The 22,689-nt window shown below is 39.0% G+C and overlaps 3 protein-coding genes across 6 annotated transcripts; all 3 read right to left on the reverse strand.

Moving 5' to 3' along the window:
- Positions 1-237: 237 nt before the first annotated feature.
- Positions 238-6,818, reverse strand: si:ch73-40i7.5 (amyloid-beta A4 precursor protein-binding family A member 3). The gene is made up of 11 exons (XM_043252860.1): positions 6,597-6,818; positions 4,860-6,016; positions 4,367-4,397; positions 4,135-4,280; positions 3,215-3,301; positions 2,948-3,124; positions 2,607-2,786; positions 2,306-2,518; positions 1,382-1,501; positions 1,151-1,291; positions 238-831 (listed from the first exon to the last, which is right to left on the reverse strand). The coding sequence occupies exons 2-11, from the start codon at positions 5,907-5,909 to the stop codon at positions 760-762; spliced, it is 2,217 nt and encodes a 738-aa protein (XP_043108795.1). The 5' UTR covers positions 5,910-6,016; positions 6,597-6,818; the 3' UTR covers positions 238-759.
- Positions 6,819-6,907: 89 nt separating this feature from the next.
- On the reverse strand, positions 6,908-9,668 carry pex11g (peroxisomal biogenesis factor 11 gamma). 2 transcript variants are annotated; one of them, XM_043251409.1, is made up of 5 exons: positions 9,374-9,668; positions 8,684-8,869; positions 8,423-8,601; positions 7,517-7,588; positions 6,908-7,426 (listed from the first exon to the last, which is right to left on the reverse strand). In XM_043251409.1, the coding sequence occupies exons 1-5, from the start codon at positions 9,434-9,436 to the stop codon at positions 7,201-7,203; spliced, it is 726 nt and encodes a 241-aa protein (XP_043107344.1). In that variant the 5' UTR covers positions 9,437-9,668; the 3' UTR covers positions 6,908-7,200. The 2 variants fall into 2 exon arrangements, with proteins under 2 accessions (XP_043107344.1, XP_043107343.1); XM_043251408.1 differs by having other exon boundaries at positions 6,908-7,429.
- Positions 9,669-12,345: 2,677 nt separating this feature from the next.
- Positions 12,346-22,381, reverse strand: si:ch73-40i7.2 (FYN-binding protein 1). Of its 3 annotated transcripts, none has more exons than XM_043251307.1 (16): positions 22,022-22,381; positions 18,302-18,869; positions 18,078-18,132; positions 17,630-17,712; positions 16,955-16,989; positions 16,803-16,837; positions 15,791-15,902; positions 15,529-15,688; positions 14,770-14,923; positions 14,663-14,676; positions 14,525-14,579; positions 13,350-13,413; positions 13,074-13,236; positions 12,910-12,943; positions 12,772-12,809; positions 12,346-12,659 (listed from the first exon to the last, which is right to left on the reverse strand). In XM_043251307.1, the coding sequence occupies exons 1-16, from the start codon at positions 22,022-22,024 to the stop codon at positions 12,634-12,636; spliced, it is 1,599 nt and encodes a 532-aa protein (XP_043107242.1). In that variant the 5' UTR covers positions 22,025-22,381; the 3' UTR covers positions 12,346-12,633. The 3 variants fall into 3 exon arrangements, with proteins under 3 accessions (XP_043107242.1, XP_043107241.1, XP_043107243.1); XM_043251306.1 differs by having other exon boundaries at positions 14,663-14,679; positions 22,022-22,378; XM_043251308.1 differs by having other exon boundaries at positions 14,663-14,679; positions 17,636-17,712; positions 22,022-22,375.
- Positions 22,382-22,689: the final 308 nt, after the last annotated feature.

The raw sequence follows: 22,689 nt of genomic DNA on the forward strand, positions 1-22,689 counted from the left end.
ATCGCTTCCTTTGTGTTCATTTTAGCGCCCGCCCACTCAGGTTTTACATAAACTCTGCGCAATTTCCGGCGCATGGACAGCGAGGACGTCATTATTTAAAATACCGCATGTATTGTGTCAGAAATTATCTTGCTCTCACACACACACACACACACACACACACACACACACACACACTAAATACATTTTATAAACATGTACTACTCCTTTTTTAAAATAAACACACGCGACAAGGGAAACCGTCTTTAAGTACTATCTTTAATAAACATCTATTACAGCAGTTATTAAAATATACCTCTTTCTACAGCTAAAAACAAACCCAGGCATAGGTCCAATATTTTTTTTACAGGCACTAATTCTTGAGCTCCGTAAAGAGCATGTAAACCATTTAAAAACACTGAACATCAAATCCGTACTGCGATACTGCAGAAGTGCTGGAAGCTTGAGATGGAAGGCTCAAGATGATTCGAGATTCATTTTAAGTGTGGATTCTAATGCATAGTCATTCAAACGCAAGGCTTGTCTTCAGGCACCTCGGCTCAGCAGCAAGAGCAAAAACAAAAATGTACACATACAAACCAGCAGTTAAATAAGCAGCTCTAAAACGGCTTTAAAATGGAGGTCCATGATCTCTATACATTCTTACACTGCTCAGCTTTGACAGATTTGCTAAAAGGCAGAGTTGAAATGAAAGCGTTTTTTTTCTACACTCAGCGGCAAATTTGCATGTGACCGTGAGGACCTGAGAGGACCCGTCTCCTATAGGAACACGGGCTGATCTAGGCCGGTCAGGAGTCGGTACGTTGACGTCGGCATAGTCTTCAGATGGATCTATTACAAATCAGAGAAAATCAATTATTGAGAATTATATGACTCTTACTGAGTGCATCATCAGAACTATGTATTTTAGATGCAAATGATGAGACTCTTCTCTGGTGATGTATAATGACTTTTACAATCATTTGTTTAACCCTGCAAGCTCACGTTCACCTGTCTCCATTTTTGAGCAACCAATGCTCCATATATGGTTTACGTTCTACCTAACAACTGATTGTATTTGAAAAGTCTAAAAGTCTGAATTTAATTTCAAGTCGTTTTTAAATCATTCTTATTATAGTATAAAGTAAGCATTATGTTTAAAGCCAAATACCTCTCCTACAGCATTGGACAGGATTTGGATGATCTTCTCGTGAGGTGTAGCTACGACACTCTGTCCATTGATCTCAATGATGCGATGACCAACTCGAATGCCGCCCCGCTCGGCTATTCCACCCCGCATTAAACTGCAGATCTATTGAAGAAATCGGGTTGACAGAATATCAGACGCTCAGCCCGGTTTTACAAGCACGGTGGCATAAAACAGTAGCGAACAGCAGCTTACGATCCCATCTTCCACGCTGAAGCCCAGCTGATACTTGGGGTCTGGACGCTTGATGATCGCATTGGTGACAGGAGGACAGTGAACGATGCTGAGCTTTATTATCGAAAGGTTCTTCAAATCCTAGAGAATATGATAAATCAACATTCGGCCACGAAATGCAGAGGTATTTGGACCTTTAAAGGGTTACTCCGCCTGTCTTTCCAAACAATAAAAAGCTTTATTCATCCTCAGAATACAATTTAACATTTTCGATGAAAACCGGTACTGTCCCATTGATTGCCAAGTAAATACTATTGTCAAGGTACAGAAAAGCATGAAAGACATCGTTAGAATTCTCCATCTGCCATCAGTGGTTCAACCGTAACGTTATAAAGCTGTGAGAATATTTAATCTGTGGATATAAAGCAAAAATAACAACTTTATGAAAGGAATAGTTCATCTAAAAATGAAAATTCTGTCATCATTTACTCACCCTCGAGTAGTTCCAAATCTGTACAAATTTTTTTGTTCTGCCGAACACAATGGAAGATATTTTGAAGAAAGTTTGTAAGCAGGCTTTTTTGGGGTCACCGCTAACTTCTACAGTAGCACAGTCTACTCAACTAGTTCCAAATCTGTATTTTCATTTTCAGATGAACTATTCCTTTAATAAAGTTGTTATTTTTGCTTTATTTCCACAAAAAAAGTATTCTCGTAGATTCATAGCGTTACGCTTGAACCACTGATGGTAGATGGAGACTACGTCTTCCATGCTTTTCTGGACCATGACAGTGTTCATTACTCCCAGCCTCCCGATTTTCATCCAAAACATCTTAAATTGTGTTCTAAAGACGAATGAAGCTTTGGAACGACGTGGTGATTAATGGCAAAATTGTCATTGTGGGGTGGAGTAACCCTTTAAGTTTAGCTTCTGGTTGGTCTTACTCGTATGATACTTTGGCAGGTGGCGATGGGGAGGCCCACCAGACTGGTGCCATTAACGGACATGATGCGATCGCCGATGCTCAGCTCTCCAGAACGTTCTGCAGGGCCGCCGTGCAGCAGATTAGCCACCACCACAGTCGGCAAGATGGAGCCCCAGCCAGACTCAACGATCGCGACTCCTAATATCTCTCCGGGCCTTTTTGATATGCACACCTGAAAAATAACAGAGGTGAATGGTTTTCTTCGTGCTATTTCGCAACCACTTTCGGCACAGATCCGCATAGAGGAAAGACATCCTCACCTCACGGATATTTTCAGAGCGAGAAAAGTGAACCAGGTCTCCGTTGTAAAGTTCTTGAGTGCCGAGGTAATCGCTGTACTCGCCTGGCCTCAAATCACTAGCTTTTATGCCATTAGTGTATAGAAACTGCTGATACGCAACACCAAAAGCCTGACCGATGGCCTGTGCGATGGTCTGAGCCTAAAGAAGACACAAAAAAAAAAAAAAAAAAAAAAAAAAAGAGTAAGAAACATAGATAAATATACCTTTCGCGTCATTATTTGATACGTATAATAATTCACCTACAATGCAACATTTTTACACTATCCACTGCAAACCAAAATCACACAGAAAACGCTCACATCCTCTGAAGAAAACACGTGGCAGATCATCCAGCACTTTTTCTGCGGCGCTGCAGAGCTAGCCGTCGTGTCTGCTGATTTGCGATTGGCTGGCTTCCTGCGGGCCATCAGAACTACAATGTTCCCGATGTCTGCGATGTATGAAATCATCTGCAAAGCATGGTCCATCATGGCCTCCTGGAAGCACGAGAGAGTCCAGTCACACTTGAGAAAAAGCAGCACTCACAGTACATTAGAAGGACTGCCTGGTTTGTTTTTTGGTCTAACCTGTGTGTCCGCACTCAGTACTTTGATTCTCTGCGTGGAGATGAACAGATCGACCTCTGTCATAGGCTGAGACTCTCCTTCAGGTGCCTAGACAGACATGCATATATCAAATGGTATATTAGCCGTGTTAAAAATGTCAAACTAGATTTCTAGAAATCCAAAAAAAGAAATGCATGTAAAAGGTATCTTGAGTAAAACTCAAGAAAGTGTATTGCGGGCTGTCCCTTAGTGGCTCAAGCCAAAGTTTGAGGTTGAAAATTAAAATCCATCATTCAAAGTCGTTCCAGACTCATAACTTCAAAACGAAAATGAATAACCCTATGAGGATTAGGACGATATCGATTCTTTAAAGTCTAGGTAACCAAAACTTTGAAGATCCAAAAACGTCATAAGGGCATTGTTAAATGAATCTGTATGAACTGAGCAGTTTAAATCGTCTATTGAGAAGAAATAAACATTGTATATAACATTTAATTTTTATTTATTCACATATGTATGCATTATTAGATTAAGACCCTTTTATTGTTAAGTGTTGAATGTATGTAGCCTTGCAAGTAAAGGATTTTTAAATAAGAAACTCTATGCAAGAGTCTGGATATGGAATTTTAATGTAAAGATAAGATCCACCCAAAATCATCTGTGCTTTACTTGCTTTCTGGAGCAGAAGGTTCTGGAGTATCAGAAGGTTTTTTTGTTCTTATTAATTCATGCTGTGGCATCTTTATAAACGTTTTGGATATTTTAAGTTACTTTAGACTTCTTTTACTTTTAAAATGAAGCGTGTTACATTTATTGCATAACTGTTCATTTTAAATTTATAGTGGCCCAATTGGGCCTGCAGATATAATCCTTGTTTCCTGCCATACTTGACAAAAATTTGTTGAACTTGCTTGTTTTTAAATGAAATGATATTGTTCCACCTTAATGCGATCCACGGCTTCCTGTGCCTGAGCCATCCGGGCGTTGGTGGAGGGATTTTTCTCAGACTGTAATTGTGTAGATCCAAGATATTTAGCTCCAAAGATCACACCATCCAGGAGGTCTTCGGGATCACATGGTCCAGGCACTTAGACCAAATCAAAGACATTATCAAATACATGATAGGAGCTGTGAAAGCGTAACTTGTAAACACTTCTACACTGAGTTTCATACCACTCTTATAAGCCGGCTGTGTCTCAGCTTCCTGTTAACAGAGAAATATAAAATGAATGATATCACAAACAGCTTATCTCTTTGGTTCCATTGCTGTGTTACATTCAACTTAGAAACTCAAGATACCCTACTTTATCTTTGTAAGAGCAAACAAAAATACTACCTGAAGGTCAATTTCCATTTATGGAAATCCACGACTTTACTGACATGTGGACGTACAACATCAAAATATGATGCTGATAACGTGATAAAATCTGATATGATTACAGCTGCAGAAACATATGGAAACCTGTTGTGTCCTTTTTTATAAAATAAAATGGATAATTTAACTCATGATTCTAACTTTATTTAAACTCTAGAGAAATGGACTTCCATAGAATTAACCTGTGGTAATTGCTTCAAATGAGCTTTTCCATCATTTAAAGTGAACGATGTTTAGAAGTAATTTGCCTTTCAGTGCATTACTAACTACAAAAAAGGGCTAAGATCTCACCAGATCGTTGTTTGGAGAGCTGGACTGCTCCGCGCTCAGGCCTTCAGACGCCGTCCACTGATCTTCCTCAGTGATTCCTGAGACCAGCAGCTCATCCTGCAGGTGTCTGTGCCAAGCGTCCTCACTGTGGGATATGGAGATCATCTCATCTGCATCACTGCTCTGCCTTCTGAGCCCCGGCTGATGTCCGGGGGTCACCAGAGGCGTGTGAACAAACAGCGGCGCGATTCTTGGTTCTTCAGGCTCCTCTAGCAGCTGTAGCAGATCTTTCTGATACTCGTGTGAAAAGAGCAAAGCCTCTGGAACGTTTCTGTCTGCATCTGCGCATGCTGACTGGACCCTGGACCCAAGCTCTTGGAAGGAGGCGGTAGAGGCCTCCGCTGGAGTGTATGAATTATGCGGAGCACCGTGATTGGCTAATTCATCAGGTGTGCTGTGGGCAATATTAGCTGTTGATGGATGAAAAAGATGGAGCTGAGTGAGGAGACTTTGAATGTGCGAGTGGTCAATATCACGTTTCACACTTTTTTCTTCAATTTTATCATGTTTCATTTCTTGATTCCTCAATTTTCTTTCTTTGTCCTCGACATAATTCTCTTCTGTTTCTCGCCGTTGAAGTTCAGGCGTGTTCTCGCGCATTTTCTGAGCCCCTTCGGTTTTGTCAGAAGCTTCGCTGGAGTCCTGAGCTCCATTATCACTTACAGCAGAGACCGTGTCTTCATTCAGCTCGTTGTTGAAAGATCCAGAAGCCTCGAAATCTCCCACCGAACAGCTTTCAAGTTCTACAGCCGAACCGGCCTCGCTGGAGGAGTCGGACCTCCAGTCCAGCGGTGGGGGCTCGATGGGGTTATAGGAATCTAGATCCTCCAACTCAGGGCTCTGCCAATGTCCACTCTGCAAATTTGAGAATTCAGGAGGGTTAGTCGAGGAATCCGAACTATTAGGAATCCGGTTTGCACCCTGGGATGAAGCTTCGTTTTGAGAGTTAGAAGGAGGTTGGGAATTCTGTTCAGGCTCCAAAGCTTCACTGTAGAGAAAATCATCTGCCATTACTGCTGGCAAATCTCTGCCTCATCCAGAAACTTCTCAGCTTCCCTTAGGCAAGGCGCTTAATAACCATTCATCTTCAAGAAGAGCCTTGATCCATGTAAAATGACCTAAAATATCAAAGTGTAAGATTAAAGCGGAGTAGAGACGAGTATCATCAGCGTAGCAATGGTGTGAGAAGCCAAGTGTGTATATGATGGGTCTCAGTGTATATGTAGAAGAGAAGGGGTCCAACGACTGAACCCTGAGGAACCCCAGTGACCAGTCCAGTCCATACTCTTCCAGCAAAACATTTTAATCAATCTTTATTATTTTCGACATTTTTCCCCATTTTATAATTATAGTCAACTTACAAAGAGCATGTCACAATACACATGGTAGTATAAGAGTCCAAGAACTATTAATACCATTGTATATGAATATGATATCCATTGCTTAATTGCCTTCAAAGTATCAAGCATTGACTTGTACCACGGTAAGGTGCATTTGCAGTGTGGTCTAGAAAAGATAAGATTCAGATAATAACTACGTACGTTCGCAAGAATTTGGTTCGAAGAGCATGACACGATTTATACATAAAAGCATTCAAATCACGACTGCGACAAAGCAGAAATTTGATTTTCGTGAACACATGACCCAAACACAAAAGATGTGCAAATCAATTTAGTGTCATTTAATTTAACAGCTTACCTTTTGCCTAGATCTTCAATAACTAATCATCACTCAGTATCGTGCAAATCCTGGCAGTCGGTCGGAGCCGGTCAAAAGGATGTCGTGTTTCAGCGAGACATTCCTACAAACTAAAGGCATTGATTTTGTACAAAACCGAGAACTTTTATCCGGTCTTCACTGTGTTATTGTGCGACCCGCAGAACTTCAGCCTACTTCAGAAAATCTACACCGCGCATGCGCGGCAGCTCCAGGCATGACTAATCCATAGCGTCATGAAAATCAAAATGAAAGTCAAAAACGCGAAATGAAAGTTTTCCCATTTCGAAGAATCATTGAAAAAAATAGACATTTATTTCGCAATTGCACATTTACACATTATTAGCATACATTTTACACACCTCCATTCATCTATATACAATTAAGTATTTTTAAATTAATCGTCAGTGAAGAATTTGACAATATTCCTAAATGCAGATCCAGCTAGCCTGTATAAATTGGAAATCGCTAAACATAATAATTATTTATAATAATTACAATTCATATTAATAATGAATTATTGCGCGACATATAATTATTCCAGACGTGAAATCAAGAAGAGTCACTGTTTTGTAAGAGTGAGGCTTTAGGAACACGCTCCTTGATCACCAGAGCTCATCTGTAGAAGGCCTATCAGCGAGGAGGTCGTTCCCATCAGTCCCACCAGCCACGGAGGAAACCGTCCAGCCCACAGAAATCCAGGCGGCATCCAATGAATGGCATTGCAGAGATCTGCCAAACCGCTCAGGATACCGAACACTTCCCCTCGGATCTGCCTCCGGAGCGCAGCTTCCTGAGAAAACGCTTCCTCTCTGCTAATCAGACACAGAGAGCCATTCTGTGTTTGCGCGCTAAATATGGATACATTAACATTTAGACCCAAGCGTCAGCCGAACACCCACCTCCTCTGAGCTGAACCTGACCTTTGACACGTCTGCACTTTTCTCTTCAGGATCAGGACGGACCTGATGGATCTGAACACAAAGACTTTTGCTGTTTAACAGAAACAAACGCAAATTGCACAGTACAGTTTTAGTATGGTTAACTACAACTGACATCTAATTATAATCTAATTCTAAAAAAATTATGAAATAAATATATATATATATATATATATATATATATATATATATATATATAAAATCCAGACATACTAAATCCACCATGTTGATCTTGCATAATTAAAAAAAAGAATTTCTCACTCAATCTTGACCACTTGGATCATCCGAATATTTTTTGGACTAATGTTTTATGAATACTGTACATTCCCATATTATTTTAGTATAACTGAGATACTGTAAGATTTTAATTTTTATTACTCTTTTGTTTAAATTTTTATGTTTTGGGATGGGGTTTTGTCATATTTTATGTGTATATTGTCTTTTTGTTGTTATTCTAATAAATTAATATTTTTATTTTATTTAACTTAATATTTATTTTAGTTTAGTTTTTATATATATATATATATATATATATATATATATATATATATATATATATATATATATATATATATAACTGAATTAGTAGAATTAATTTAATATATATATATATATATATATATATATATATATATATATATATATACACACACACATATATATATATATATATACACATATATATATATATACACACACACACACACACACACACACACATATATATATATACACACACACACACACACACATATATATATATATATATATATATATATATATATATATATATATATATATATATATATATATATATATATATCAATCTCAATCTCACTGTGTGCTCAGTCCAGTCACTGCTTTCACCTGAGTATGTTGAGGATGAGTGATATGCCCCAGAGGCCTGTGCTCAGCACCCACCACTTGTCAGATTTGGTTTTGATGAGCTCAGCATCAGCCGCCCAGGCAATGTGCTCACAGGGGTAATATAACTGATCCGCTACATTATTCACAATTGACATCCAGCGCACCAAAGCATCCTCCTCCTGAGCAAAAAAAACCCATTAAATCGGACTCTCCTTCAAAACCTCAACGTCAGAGTCAAACAGAGCCATCGCGCGTCCTCACCGAGGCTCCTAACCCATAGCTGGAGGAGTACGCCAGCATGGACAGGTCATCGAAGAGCCGGAGAGTGGTTCTGCAGTGACTCAGCTGAGCGGAGAACAGCAGCAGGCTCTTCCCCAAAGAAGAGCGAGAGTTCTTTCCAGCCAGAACTCCACCCACCAGCTGAGAGCCATAGCACAGGGTCCTTATCTGAGCCGAGAACCACACAAACTATTAGAAAAGTCTGCTGCGGCTCCCTGAAATCTAATCAACTTTTTCACGTGGCATCAGACTTTCTCACATGTACTGCACTTCTAACAGGACTTAAGACTAACAACGCACTGTAAATATGTCAAACACGAACCAACAGGGATACTTAAGCTGGATTTAAAGTCGTTTCGGTTCAAAGGTCTCATATCTTAAACAATGTATCTTCATTCTTTTTTCTGTCACACTACATACATACATTTACACACATATACATAATCACTTTTAAATGCAGTACCTACTATTTGTTCCTGTGCAATGTTCGTGTAGTGTTGTTTATATTCCTAATGATCAAAAGAGGCTCTTACTATAGGCTACATTATGATTAGATCTTAGTTTAATCGTTTTATATTGCTTATTATTATTATTTTAAATCCAATGCCTATTATTTACGCCAGAAGGTTAACGTGCACCGCAGTATGTCATTACATGCGTGTAAATACTTACCACTTTATCTCTTCCTCTGTATGACTCTAAGGCATTTATGAAGGACTCGACTGAATTCTGCATGATTTCAGTCTAAAGTTAATTCTCATCTGCGCTCAACCCCGCGAAAAGGCTTCTCTTTAACACGTTTCCTAGGCGACAGGTGTGACGCAGTGCATCCATTAATAGTCAAGAACGTGAGAAACGGGGAACATATAGGTTTATTTTGTTTTCTGAACTTTATAATGCATTTTTGACAGCGGTTTTGCTACAGCTAAGCGGACTTCGTACAGGAAATGAATTCAGTCACCTCAGACCAAAGCAGTCAAAAGCCGATTTCATGAATGTTTGCGTGAAAAACGTGTCTGTCATAGTTAGGCGTGCTGGCAAAAATAGACAAATAAAATAAAACACTCTTATATTTACATCTACTGCTTAGATTTCATACGCACTGGTAATTCGAAGTGCTCTACACAAAAGGAAATAAAATAATCATAAAAAACAAACAAACAAGTAATTTAAAACTTTAAAATAAATCAGTTTATTTAAAATAAAAATTAAATTATACATAAAATGAAAACGATTATATATAAAACACTGTGTCGGTTTGGATGTAGCAGTGCTCATTCAATAAATGCGCGTTTAGAGTCTAAATTTCAACGAGGCTGATGTTTCAGCACATCTGATCTCTTCTGGAATCTGGAATCTTCTGGTCTGTTAGGTTTATGGTCTGTTTAGGTGAGCATACGTGCAATGTATTTAGGTCCTGTGCCATTTAGTGATTTATAAACGAGTGCTTTAATTGTAATCCGGTGTGAGGACTGGCTCAGATTTTCTGGTTCTGGTCTGAATGTATGAGCTATAGAGGTCTAATGGTTTTGGGAAGGCCGGGAAGACCATTACAGTAATCCACCCTGCTGGTGATAGTTTCTCCAAGCCTTGATTGGAAGCAAAACATCAAATTCATGCAATGTTCTTGAGATGGTAGTATGCGTAATTAGCTACTGCTTAATTACTAAAACTAAGAATAAAGTCTCAAGATTCAAAATCTAGAGTCAAAATACGCATTCACCTTAAGAACTCATCTTTATTTGCAATGCAATGATTTTAGTTTTCTCCTTGTTTAACTGAAAAACGTTCCGCCGCATCCAGCTGTTAATTTCTCCAGCGTATTGGCAGATTGAGTCGATGGAGCTGTAGTCATTTGGAGATAAGGCTAGGTAAATCTGAGTGTCATCTGCATAGCGGCCATTTGGTTCTTTTTTCATTATTTGACTTAGCATATAGAGGCTAAGAATTGAGCCTTGTGGGACTCCGCAGGTCATGGACGTCCACTCAGACTTATGCTCTTGTCTCCCTTCTAAGCACGACCTGAACCATTTGAGTACCATCCCAGAAATCCCTCTAGAAGTATGCTATGATCTACAATGTCAAACACGCCACTAAGATCTAGTAGTACTAGCACTGAAATTTTGCCAAAGTCAGAATTAAAGCGAATATCATTTCCAAAGTATCCATTTGAGTTGAAATAGTTGTTCAGCTGGTTAAAATCTTTTCAGTAATCTGGCCTATGAAAGGACGATTTGATATTGGTCTGTAGTTGCTCAATATGCTGCTATCAAGGTTGCTCTTTTTCAGAAGGGGTTTAACAACTGCAGTTTTCAGAAAAAAGATCTGCTAAGATCTGCTTCTGAACGGTTAAGCACACCTTCGACAAAAGTCGTGGGAAGTGTCCAAGGAGCAGCTTGATGATTTAAGTTGCTGTACTATTTCTTTCGAAACTTTGATATCAGTTACTCAAAAACACAGTAACTTTTAATTTTATACTGCAGGTTCTTTGTAGCCAAGTGTTCACCCCAATCAGCCAGGAAAACATATTAGTTGCCCTTGGTGGGAGTGGTCCACTGATGAACGATGAATCCTGAAGCACACACACACACACACACACACGCACACACTAAGTCATTTACACTGTCTGACACAGCTGCGTTTAAAATTGAACTGGAAGTTAAGTGCTGGGCGTCCGGTCAGAGGAGAACTGACCCCAACTGAGTCTGGTTTCTCCCAAGGTTTTTTTTTTTCTCCATTCTGTATGCATGGGGTTTTGGTTCCTCTGGCTTGCTTTGTTGGGGACACTTAACTTCTAGCAAGCATCGTTGAATTGATTACAGAGACCGTAACAAATTGTTCATTCTTGTCATATATCCCTGTCATTGTATTCTTCTTCTTTAAACTGTACAGTGCTTTGATGCAACCTGTGTTGTTAAAAGCGCTATATAAATAAAAATGATTGATTGATTGATTGATGAACAAGCTCAGTGCCATTGTCTGGTGGACCTTGAGCACCTGTTAGTAGCGACATTAGCTGCTGGATGGGGATACCTCACCCACATTCACTAATGCTTCAAATCCGTTCTCAAGATGTATAGGGGGTGGTACGACCGTATCTGGGGTTGAGGATGCTACGGCAGCAACACGGGATTCTCGTGACAATCTGATGTCTTGAGTGCCTTTGGGTCTCCATCGATCAGCCTGTCGATGAGTTTCGGCTTGTTCCTCTACACTCGCTGAGAGTCATTCACCGGCTGTACGCTGAGGAGGTCCGTGGGGATGGTCTTCTGAGTATTCTGTCTGTTGAAGAAGCCCAGCAAGTAACTTTGTTTCAAGAACCGCAATCCTTTGTAGAAGTTTGTGGCAGTTCATGCAGATTCCACATTTTCTTTCTCGTCTGTTTGACTGTGTTTTCCCGTCTCTGGAACGTAAGCTGCTGGCAGTATTATTCCAGCCCCAAAGAGTTTTAGTATTAATGCCACAAATGTGTTGTTTGTACGGATTTGCTGAAGTAAAAATCATAGAAAATGCTATAAGTAGAGAGTAGAGTAGAGAAAATACGGAGGAAAGCGCAGAGCAGAAAGCTAGAACGTCCGAACGCTAACATCATTATTGAAACAGTACTTTAAATTAATTACGAAGCTCAAATAAAAACAAACAAATAAACCAATTATTTTCATTGGAACGAATCTGGATTGTCACAAAACAAATATACATATATATAACAAAAACTTCAGTATAATAATTACAAATCTCAAATTCTTTACAAAGCATTCTTTCAATCGTAATCGTTTTGATAATTATAATGTTCCGTAATAATTATTACTACAATGTACAAAGCTTGAAGCTTCGGTTTTCCCAAAGCAAACACTGCCAAACCACGTTAGTCGTTTATTCGACGGTGGTGTTTTTTTTTTTTACGTGGACGGTAACCATCTTCTTCAAGCAGGTCAGCTGTCATCGTTGTCGTATATATCTGCCAGTAAGCGAACAAACAGACAAATTGGCGATTACAAATAAAACTAAATAAAAATCCCTCTTTTGATGGAATGAAACCATAAGATAGATGTGTGTGTGTGTGTGTGTACCTGAAGCAGTTTCAATGTCATCATAAACTTCATTCTCACTGAAAACGAAAGTAGAGGATTTGACAACATTAAAAAATATGTATTAACCACACACTTGTATCACTGTATTAAAATAAAACGTAAAAAATGAATACCTACTCGTGCATAAGGTAATTCGAAGGTACATATCCAACTGTGCGAAGAGAAAAAAACGCTGCTAAATCATTTTCACTTGTTTGAGTAAGATTAACGCATATCTTTATTTTTCAGTGCTCAAGGATATAATAGCCTATATTTTCCAGCAGGTGGTGCGTGTGACTCACATTTGCCCTGTCCATTACGACACAGAACATGCTTCTTGCTGGTCTCCTGGATAACATCGAGAATCTCTTCACGGACCACGTCCAGGTACTTGCTCCCACCCTTCTTCGGATTGGCATTGGGATCCACCATCATGGTGTACAGAACTCGGATGGGCCCTTCGAACTGTAAAACAGTATATTTGACTTTTTACCGCAGTTTCTTTTCATGGCGACGATCAACAAGCATTAAGCAAATAATCTGCAAAATGCAAAAGTAGACTAAAAGAGGAGATTCACCTTAAACTTCTTTCGAAATTCTTTCTCTTCTTTCTCCCGCTGCTTGGCCTTCGCCGGATCGTGGCTAAATAAAACCGTATGGTATTAATTCTCACATACGGTGTGCGCAGAAAATGACCAGAAATACCATTCATGGCGATGAGATTGCAAGTCAAACATTAAGATATATATGTTTGCTGCTTAAAAAATACAATTCTGATCGTTACATTACCAGGTTAGGGAAGTTAAAACAAAGCCCTCTCTTTCTCTGTGGTAGTTATCTATTAACACGCCGTTCAAATACACTTTTGACTGTTTGTCACTTGTTCAAAGCGCATGAAAAAAGGGTTTAAGCTTTAAAACAATACGCTTTAAATTGTTGTTCCTCCCGAAATGTGTAGGTTTTCTGTTTAATTTAATTTTAAATACGGTTCATTATTCCCCGATTTAAGAAGACACCAGCTAAAATGTCATTCATCCCGTCGGGCGTACTTACAACAAAAATTAATTTATGACAAATTAAAAGACTAGTTACTTTCACCCCAAATACTAATTAGTTGTACTTTTGTGTTTATTTTTAATATTAATCATTTTATTTTAATATTAATCATTTTATTTTACATTTACATTTTAAACTATCCTAGATTTTATAGTTTTACTACTTTAAAAAACAGTCAAATTTAATATGCTCCCTTATTACTTCATATATTTAATATGTACAAGTCAGAATAAGCTATTTTACACTGAATGACAATGCAGCATTTTGACATTTTATTCTACAAAAACGTAATCGAATCCTTCAAAGTGGACAGTTTACTCACAATCAATGTGTCTTCAACGGACATAACGTCAGCGTCTTTGACCCACGTACAATATGAGACGAGAATAGCAAATAGAGGGAAATTTACATAACTGCCATGATTGTTTGATTAGGAACACATATAGACCTTAACGTGCGGTCGCATTAGTGAAATTTGAGCAGGCAAATAAAAACAATGTCAATGATGGTCACTTTTAAACCATGCTGAATCAAGCTGAATCAAACTCGTATCAAGTTTTATACTTCAATGATCAACGCCAAAGTTCACGACCCACTAAACAGACTGTACGCCTCATAGCCTCATTTTCACGAGCGTAAAAACTAAATATAGGTTACTCTAGTTGAGACGGGAAGGAAGAACAGAAAGGACAGAGACCTGATCTCTGGGGGAGGAGGAGGAAACTCTTCACGGTCCACGTCATCGTATACATCTAAGAGAAGCATAGCGCATGCTTATCAATGCAATGCATACGAAATTAAATCTTGGAAAGTTGGTCTGTTTGTGTTTACTCACCATCACTGTGAAAACTGCTGAAACGGAAAAAAACGCGCAATGTCAGCTCAAGCGTTTAAAATCGCGAATGATGTCTGAACCCGGCGCGAGGAGGCTTGAGGTCTCACCTGTCCAGCTGGTCGTTGGAGCCGATATCATCGTACACTTCTGGGTTGATGGGCCGGACTGCAGAAGGGTGGGTGGAGGGTCCCGTTTGAGCACGGATTTTCCGCTTCACTTCTTCATAATCCACATCCACACAGGAGTTGCTGATGTAGCCCACTGCAACGGTAGACACACGTTTATAACTTCATGAATGCTGTTCACTTGATGGTGCACTGCAGGGTCAGAAAGCTCTCGGATTTCATCTACAATATCTTAATTTGCGTTGCAAGGTAGATGAACGAATGCTTGATGGGTTCGGATCAACGCGAGGGAGAGCAATTCGTGACAGAACTGTAATTTTTGGGTGTACTATCGCTTTAAGAATACGTCAAGAAAAGCTGCTACAGGCTTCATAGGAATATTCTGGGTTTGAATATGCTTTAATATAAGCAGAAGCAGATATTTTCATGCAGGCAAGGAAGGATTTTGATGTACATTTAAATGAAATGGATCATCGGAAAAAAATGCAGAGCGGGGATTTGAATTGTGATGAAATTACAATTACTGTGCAATTGAAATTCGGCCAGAATTTCCGATTTAAATCAGAAAGCTCAAATCACTTTTCTACTGTTAGTCTTGCGTCATAGACTTCTGTCGCAAGCGCATTACTGTAAACCTGGTTTGCTGGTCTTCTTCAGAAATGAAGGAACTAGTTGAAGTGACTTTGAGTCTGTGGTAATCGCCGGCATGTCACAGTTAGAACTTGAGCCCGTTAGACTTACTGCTGCCCCTCAGGTTCCTCGCCAGCCATTTCCCCCCCGGGTTGTTGTTGACCCGGATGATCTCCACGTTCTCTCCCTGTCTCACGGTCAGGTCATTCTTACCGCCCTGCCAGTCCTCTCTCACACGAGCCATGTGGATCACCTCAATAGGACCATTCAGCTGTGCACACAGACCCAATTATGATGTTAATATCTGTAGGTAGCGGGCAAAACACACGCAGAACCACACTTTAATCAGCTTCAACACATACGAAAGGGTTACCTTAAATTTTTTTCTATACTCATTCTCCCACTTCTGCTTTTCCTTTAGCTCTTTCTTATCCAGCTCTATCTTTTTAGTCTCTTTTAATACTTTCCTCTCAGCAGGAACAGGTCTGCAACATACAGAAATGCAGTTGAAATTAAAGCAAGCAGACAAATACTGCTGTTTGTAGAGTTAGACGGTCCCCGGCCATTTACCTTTTCTTTTTAGAAAGATATTATAATTCTATTCTAAGTGATAATTGTGTTGCTGCAACATGGATATAACAAGATAGATTTTATTCAGGCTACAGTATTTTTAGACTACTATGTATAGATAGTAAACGTATAGCTGATAAAAAAATAACCCAGTAATTAATTTCTTCTTATGGCCAATAAATCTAACAACTATTTTACATAGCACATAGGAAAATATAGGGAAGGCAAATTATTTTGTCTATAAACATTTCAAAAGTTTGGTATGTGTTGATCATGGCTCAATTTATTTGATTATATATATTTTTAGCAATTAGTACATTTTTTGTGTGTGTTGGTTTTTTTCAGGATTTCTTGAAGAATGGAATGTTAAAGTGAACAGAATTTATTTCAATTGTAATGTTTAAAATGTGAAATTCTTTAATGTCAGTTCAATCATTGAATTCATCCTTGGTGAAAAAAATATAATATATAATATAAAAATATTAACTATTAAATTAACTATTTAAAAGTAGAGAAAAAAAAAAACCGCTTAAACCTAAATAATACTTTAGCAACACATTATAATGCACAGTACAAAAAAAGAAGATATAATATATATAATGCAAATGAGCTTTACATTAGTAACATTAGTATCTCCAATAAGTGATAAATTATCATGTTTCCATATTTCTATATGCAAATAACTGCAGTGTTATTGTGCTCGTGTTTAGGGCATCGTAATCATGCAAATTTCTGATAAGGCCATTGTGGTAGTTTAGTTTTAACAGTGGTCTGGGCGGACCTCTGCATTGTAAGCGAACACTGATATGACTTACCTATCTGGGTCTTCGTAGATTTCTTGATCGCTGTCCTACAACACAATGAAAAAGCACATCACAACACGCGCTAAGCCCCGACCCTTAAACACGCATCCTCTCGTTCCCCCGTTCTGAAACGCATGCGCACAAAATGAACCCAACAGACTGACCTCTTGTTGAGAAGGGAAAGCGTCGGTCCACGAGTCTGGAGGATGAAAAGACACGCGTCAGCCAACAGGTTTTATGGAAATAATAGCAAAAGAACAGAAAACGTTTGAAACAAATGTTAGATTGTGTGTGTCCCTGGAGTCTTACGTAGAATACGTATATTTGTGCAATAGCCATACGGGTTTTCTTTCTCGCCAAAAACGACTGGTAATCATTTTAATTAGTAATATGCATTGCTAAGAATTTCATTTGCACAACTTCAACGATGACTTTCTCAAAATTTCGTTTTTTTGCACCGTCACGATTCCAGATTTTCTGAATACTTGGATCTCGGCCAAATATTGTCTTATCTTAATGAATCATGCGTCAACTGAAATCGTATTTATTCATCTTTCAGATGATGTCCTGTTCTCAATTTCACAAAATTTGACTGGTTTTGTGGTCCAGTGTCACACTGCCCATGCAGAAGTCCACCGCAGTGCTAGATTGTTTTGAATGGTTACCAGGCCGCTGCTTTGTGGCTGCAAGGGTTTTTTTTTTTTTTTTTGCTAGGCTTTGAGTTAAAAAAAAAACCCCCTCTCAAGTTCTTCTGATCTCCAGATAAGGTGTGTATCAGTGTGTATCTACGAGCCTTTTTCGTCTGCTTTATGAGCCACCAGGATAAAAACTATATTCACATTTACTTCTTGGCTTGGGAGGTGTGGGAGGAGGTGGAGGGAGTGCGCTGATGTCGTCGTAGTCCTCCTGAGGGTCAACGTTTCTGATCCACACAACACATAGAAACGAGACGCAGATTACATATTAATGACAGTAAACATAAAATATCCATTGCGCCAAACCATACACACTATCTGAGCCGGTTTCATGAGAATATACAAAAAGAGTCAGGAAATGCCACGGTGCGTGCATTACACCCACATACTTCCAGGATGAAAGATCGCACTGTAAGATGCACGTACAAAACCGAAACGATAGGTATTGTTTGGTGCAATTCAGACTTATTTGTTTTTTATAATGCAGAGATACAGATCAGATGTGGAAAGAAACCACACAACTGTTGTTAGTTTCCTTCCCCTTCTCTTCAAAACTTTGGCAACTACTTATAGACAACTGCGCATTACTTACAATTCTGAAAAGGATGATGTCAACAGTGTGGGTTTGTTTGGTGGCCGTGCCGGTCCTAAACAAAATACACCATAAATACTCAATATATAAGACCGCATTTCCTGAAACATTCCAAAAGCCTCGCCTAACATGAAACATTACAAACCGCATGCATTGGGTCATATAAATGCAAATATTTATTGATGAGCGATGCATTTTTATTACTGTATTCGTTTGACTCCTACCTTTAGGAATTTGGAGATCTACGTTTCTTTTGGGAAGAAGGACGGGGGCCTTTTTTCGGAAGTGATCCAGGTTCACCAACGGCGGACGTCTTGGCTTTGTGGGTCGCGGGCCGACGGTGGGAAGCGGCTTTCTGAGCGGTACTACCTCCGAAACGCTCCTCTGACTCGGCAGAGGTGGTTTGAACGCTGGAGACGCTTTCATGTCGCTGTGCTGTTGAAGTATCTTGCGCTGAAGAAGTTCTCCAGTCAGCTTGACTCTGCTCGGCACGTTGACCTCCGTAGGGGGCGTTTTAGGACTCTCCTGGGCTCCCAAGCGATGGGAGGGAGGAGGTCTTGGAAAGACTCCCTGAGGCCCCGACTGAAACATCTCTGGTTCACTATGAGCGTTCAGAGGAAAGACTGATCTTGGAGGCACAGCTGAAGACTTGTTTCGGAGAGCTCCATTGGTTAGAGACTCTGGCAGCGCACCAACCATATGAGGTTTAATGGCGGATCCTCCTCCGGAAGCTACCATTTGTAGCTGAGCGTGAAATTTGGCCCGGATGGCCTTGACATCTACATTTTCCTCCTGTAAAGAAATAAAATCAATCTGAGCTCTGAAACTATTCAAAGGCACTGCTGTGTTTCATCATGAATGTTAAAAGCTAATTGGTTAGCGTTAAGTTACCTTACTCCATATGGTGGAAACTGTGATAGATATTTTTACAGTAAAATACCGATTTTGGTTTTACTGTTACTGCTAGTGAAAAAGTGTAAACATTTGATCACATTTGATGATTTAGTTTTTTTTTTGTAATCGGTTATGAACATTTTAAATTCTTTATTATTTTAGTGCTTTGTATTCATGTGCATTCGTGACATTGTGTACTACTTCAGATTGTGGAATCAGATTATTAATCATGTGTTTGTCGACATATTAAAACTATAAAAACGCATATTGTGGTAATATGCGATCCGTGGCCAGAAAAGTAGTCCGTTTTTGTAAACTGTTGTGTGGTAAATTAGAATAGTTTATTTTTAATATAATTCAATATTTTTAATAATTTAATATATTTAATTATTTGAAAAACTAAGGGTGCAAAAAAATCGAAAATCACCTTTAAAATTGTCCAAATGAATTTTTTAGCAATGCGTATTACTAATCGAAAATGATGTTTTCATATATTTGTGATATGAAAATTAATAAATACCTTCATAGAACATGATCTTTACTTAATATCCTAATTTTTGCCATAAAGTTGATCATTTTGACCCATACAGTATATTGTTGGTAATATACCACTGTGACTTGTGGTCCAGGTTGACATATACAAGCACTTTTTAAGTTTCTGAAACATTTTTTAACTAGACATCTCTAATATTTAAAACGTCGCTACATATGCAACATACCTTTTTTACGTACATTTCACTTTTTAATTCTCTTATAGCAGCGTGACAGTTTCGACTCTGGACAGTATTAATGTCAAGCATTTTCAGCTCACTGAAATGAATTACATTTAAAAGGAAAATGCTTGAATCGGCAGTAGATGAGCCCGGTGAAGGAAGTGGCCGTTCTGCGTTAATCATTGGCAGGTAAATGTTTTGATGTCGTGTTTCTGTGGCACCGGTTTGTGCTGTTTCTGTCGAGCGAAACTGGGCCAAAAAGTACATGACACCGTTGAAGCTCTGATGGCGCCTGTTACATAAATATCCATCTACACAGCATCTGATCTCGTGGTTGCTTTACCACGCGACATTAACAAGTGGAAAAAGTGTGATAATTAACCTACCAAAAATTACGAATTTAATATGTGACCCCGGACCAGAAACCAATCGTAAGTAGCACTAGCCAACAGCAGCGATAGCCAAAAATACTTTGCGTGGCTCAAGCTGATGCTTGTATGCCAAAAAACATTAGATTTCCTACTTTAAATATATTAAAATACCATTTTTCGATTAGTGATATGCATCGCTAAGAACTTTAATAGCGTTTGTTTTGTAACGTATTGTTTCTCGGACAAATATTGACCAATCCTTACAAACCATACATCGATCGCAAGCAAAAAACGTAGACTGTCATTATCGTAATGGCATTCTTGTTTCGCGATCTTGCCCGTCTTTACGAACTCGAGATGATTTTCTGTGGTAATCGACAGTAGGGCCACAATGTTATCGACAGGGCTTCGTAGGAACCCGCAGTGAACCTGAAACCTGCCTAAATGTAATAGAGTACATTATTCATTGTTCCAAAATAGGCACTGATCAAAATCAGTTGCGAAAGGCAGAAGTTTTTAGCAGAAGTAAGTCCTCGCTGTGGCATTACCAGAATGGACTATAATACACCTCAGACCACACAATGCCACTCTTAAATCTCGTACCCTGATTAGGACTGCACTTTTAATGTCTCTCATTTGTTTACCTTCCTCAAATGTTCAACGATGTTTAACATGGATCTGTCAATCTGTGTCATACTTTGAAAGAACTCGAAGACGTCGCGCAATGAACTGTTTAAGAAGTGAGCAGCAGATTCAGAACAATAGCGAGGCACAGGAAGTGTCTTCAACCACACACCTTCGCACAGCACATCATTCAGCAGTGGTTGTCATAGCGACGACAGCAAAAAGCCAACCAATCGGCTGCATGCTTTGCTAAAAACGCAACCCTTGCCAGTGACAAAAGAAAAAATGAAAGCTTTACCTTTGTCTAGTTTAGCCACAATCTAAGCATTTCCATCATTCATGCTTTAAAACCACAATAAAGTCGTTTTTCATTCTTGTGCGAATTCTAGCCTTCAATTAAGGTATGAGATTATCACTAAAATCTAGTAAAAAAAAAAACTATACCGATTGATCGCTAATCAGAGAATCTGTAGCCTACTGTCGTTGCTGTCCATTGATAATAAACCATTGATAATAATCAATAAACCAAATATAGATGATTATTAGAGTGCACATGACACTAAATCAACACTAAACTTTGGTTTAATTTCTATCTACTCTAAGCATAGCGTCCAGACGTCATTTATTTGATACTCTGTGTGAAAAGATACAAGAAAATGCGCATTTCGACTCAAGGATCGGCTAAGCGGTATTTCACATAGTCATTCTGAAACGTGTCAAAGGTACTCGGTGTAGAAAAAAAGTAACACTTTAAGCATGGGGACTGATTCTGGCTATTAAGCATGCCTACTTAAACACATTGGCAGTTTATTATTACTTATAAAGCACATATTGTGCATGACCATATTCTACATCTCTAATTCTGCATAACATAACATCTACATTACTAACTATTAAAAAGCAGCAAAACTGTAGTTTATTGAAATAAAAAATAATAATAACAATCAATAGATACAACACATGATTGGCTATTTTAGGGTATTTCGGGTTAACAATGTGTTTCTTAGCACATTTGGTTTAGTTTTTGTGTCTCAAAACACAGACCTCTGAAGAACTAGAAGGCAGTTTTTGGGGGTCTTGGCTGCTGATGTTAATGGTGACCAAAAACTGGTTTTATTTTAAAAGAGTATGTACACCATGACCTGCTTTTTAAAAGGTTGTAACAACAACAACAACAACAATAATAATAATAAACGTAACACACGAGAAATGTACATTTCAGGTCGGACCAACTTAACGATAACAGTAGAATTAACTCATTCCTCGGCGGTCACTAATAATTCTATAGAAGGTTTGAAAACAGCTTCACGTTTAGGCTAAAAGAGAAGCAAGCTGGCCTTACCATGCGTTTTATTTCCAAAGTTTGATGTCATGTGAGTTGAGCTGAAGAGAGCGGCAGACTGCAGCAGTTTCCTGAAGCGCAGACGAGCGACCACTCAAACCCGTCACAGCAGGAAGTGCTCTAGAAATGAATGAAGGCAAATCCTACGGGCAACTCCACATTTACATAACAGGCCCATCAGCTGGTCCTCGCGGGGAGGCTGGGAGGCGCGCTGCCGGGAACCTCGTCTCTCGGCTGCAAAAACCAGGGAAGCTGTGTCGTCTCGGAACGTGGAGAAGTTCGTTTGTTGGCCACTCGAGCAACGGTTTAATACAATACGAATATTCAAACGAATTATAAGAACATTTAGAATTCTGAACGTTGCCTTTATAGTGTGTGAGGCGGACTTTCGCGCGCCTGAGCTTTGACTCCCTCTGTCGGTCAGAGAGGAAAATAACCGATTTTGTGCGACTTTTTTTTTTTTTTTTTATAAACGTGACAAAAATATATTACTGCAAACAACAGCTGTATTCAAGTCACATTTGTGGAGAACGTCACAAGCGAGTTTAGACAAGTCCTGTACATTTTCTGTACAGACAACAGTTGCAGAGAGCTTAGGATATTTTCCCTGAGGAAATGAAAGTGACGCGCGTTTTCATAAATATAATTTTAGATGTGCCCACAATGCA

The sequence above is a fragment of the Puntigrus tetrazona genome, chromosome 11 (assembly GCF_018831695.1).
Source record: "Puntigrus tetrazona isolate hp1 chromosome 11, ASM1883169v1, whole genome shotgun sequence".
Taxonomy (NCBI): Eukaryota; Metazoa; Chordata; class Actinopteri; order Cypriniformes; family Cyprinidae; genus Puntigrus; species Puntigrus tetrazona.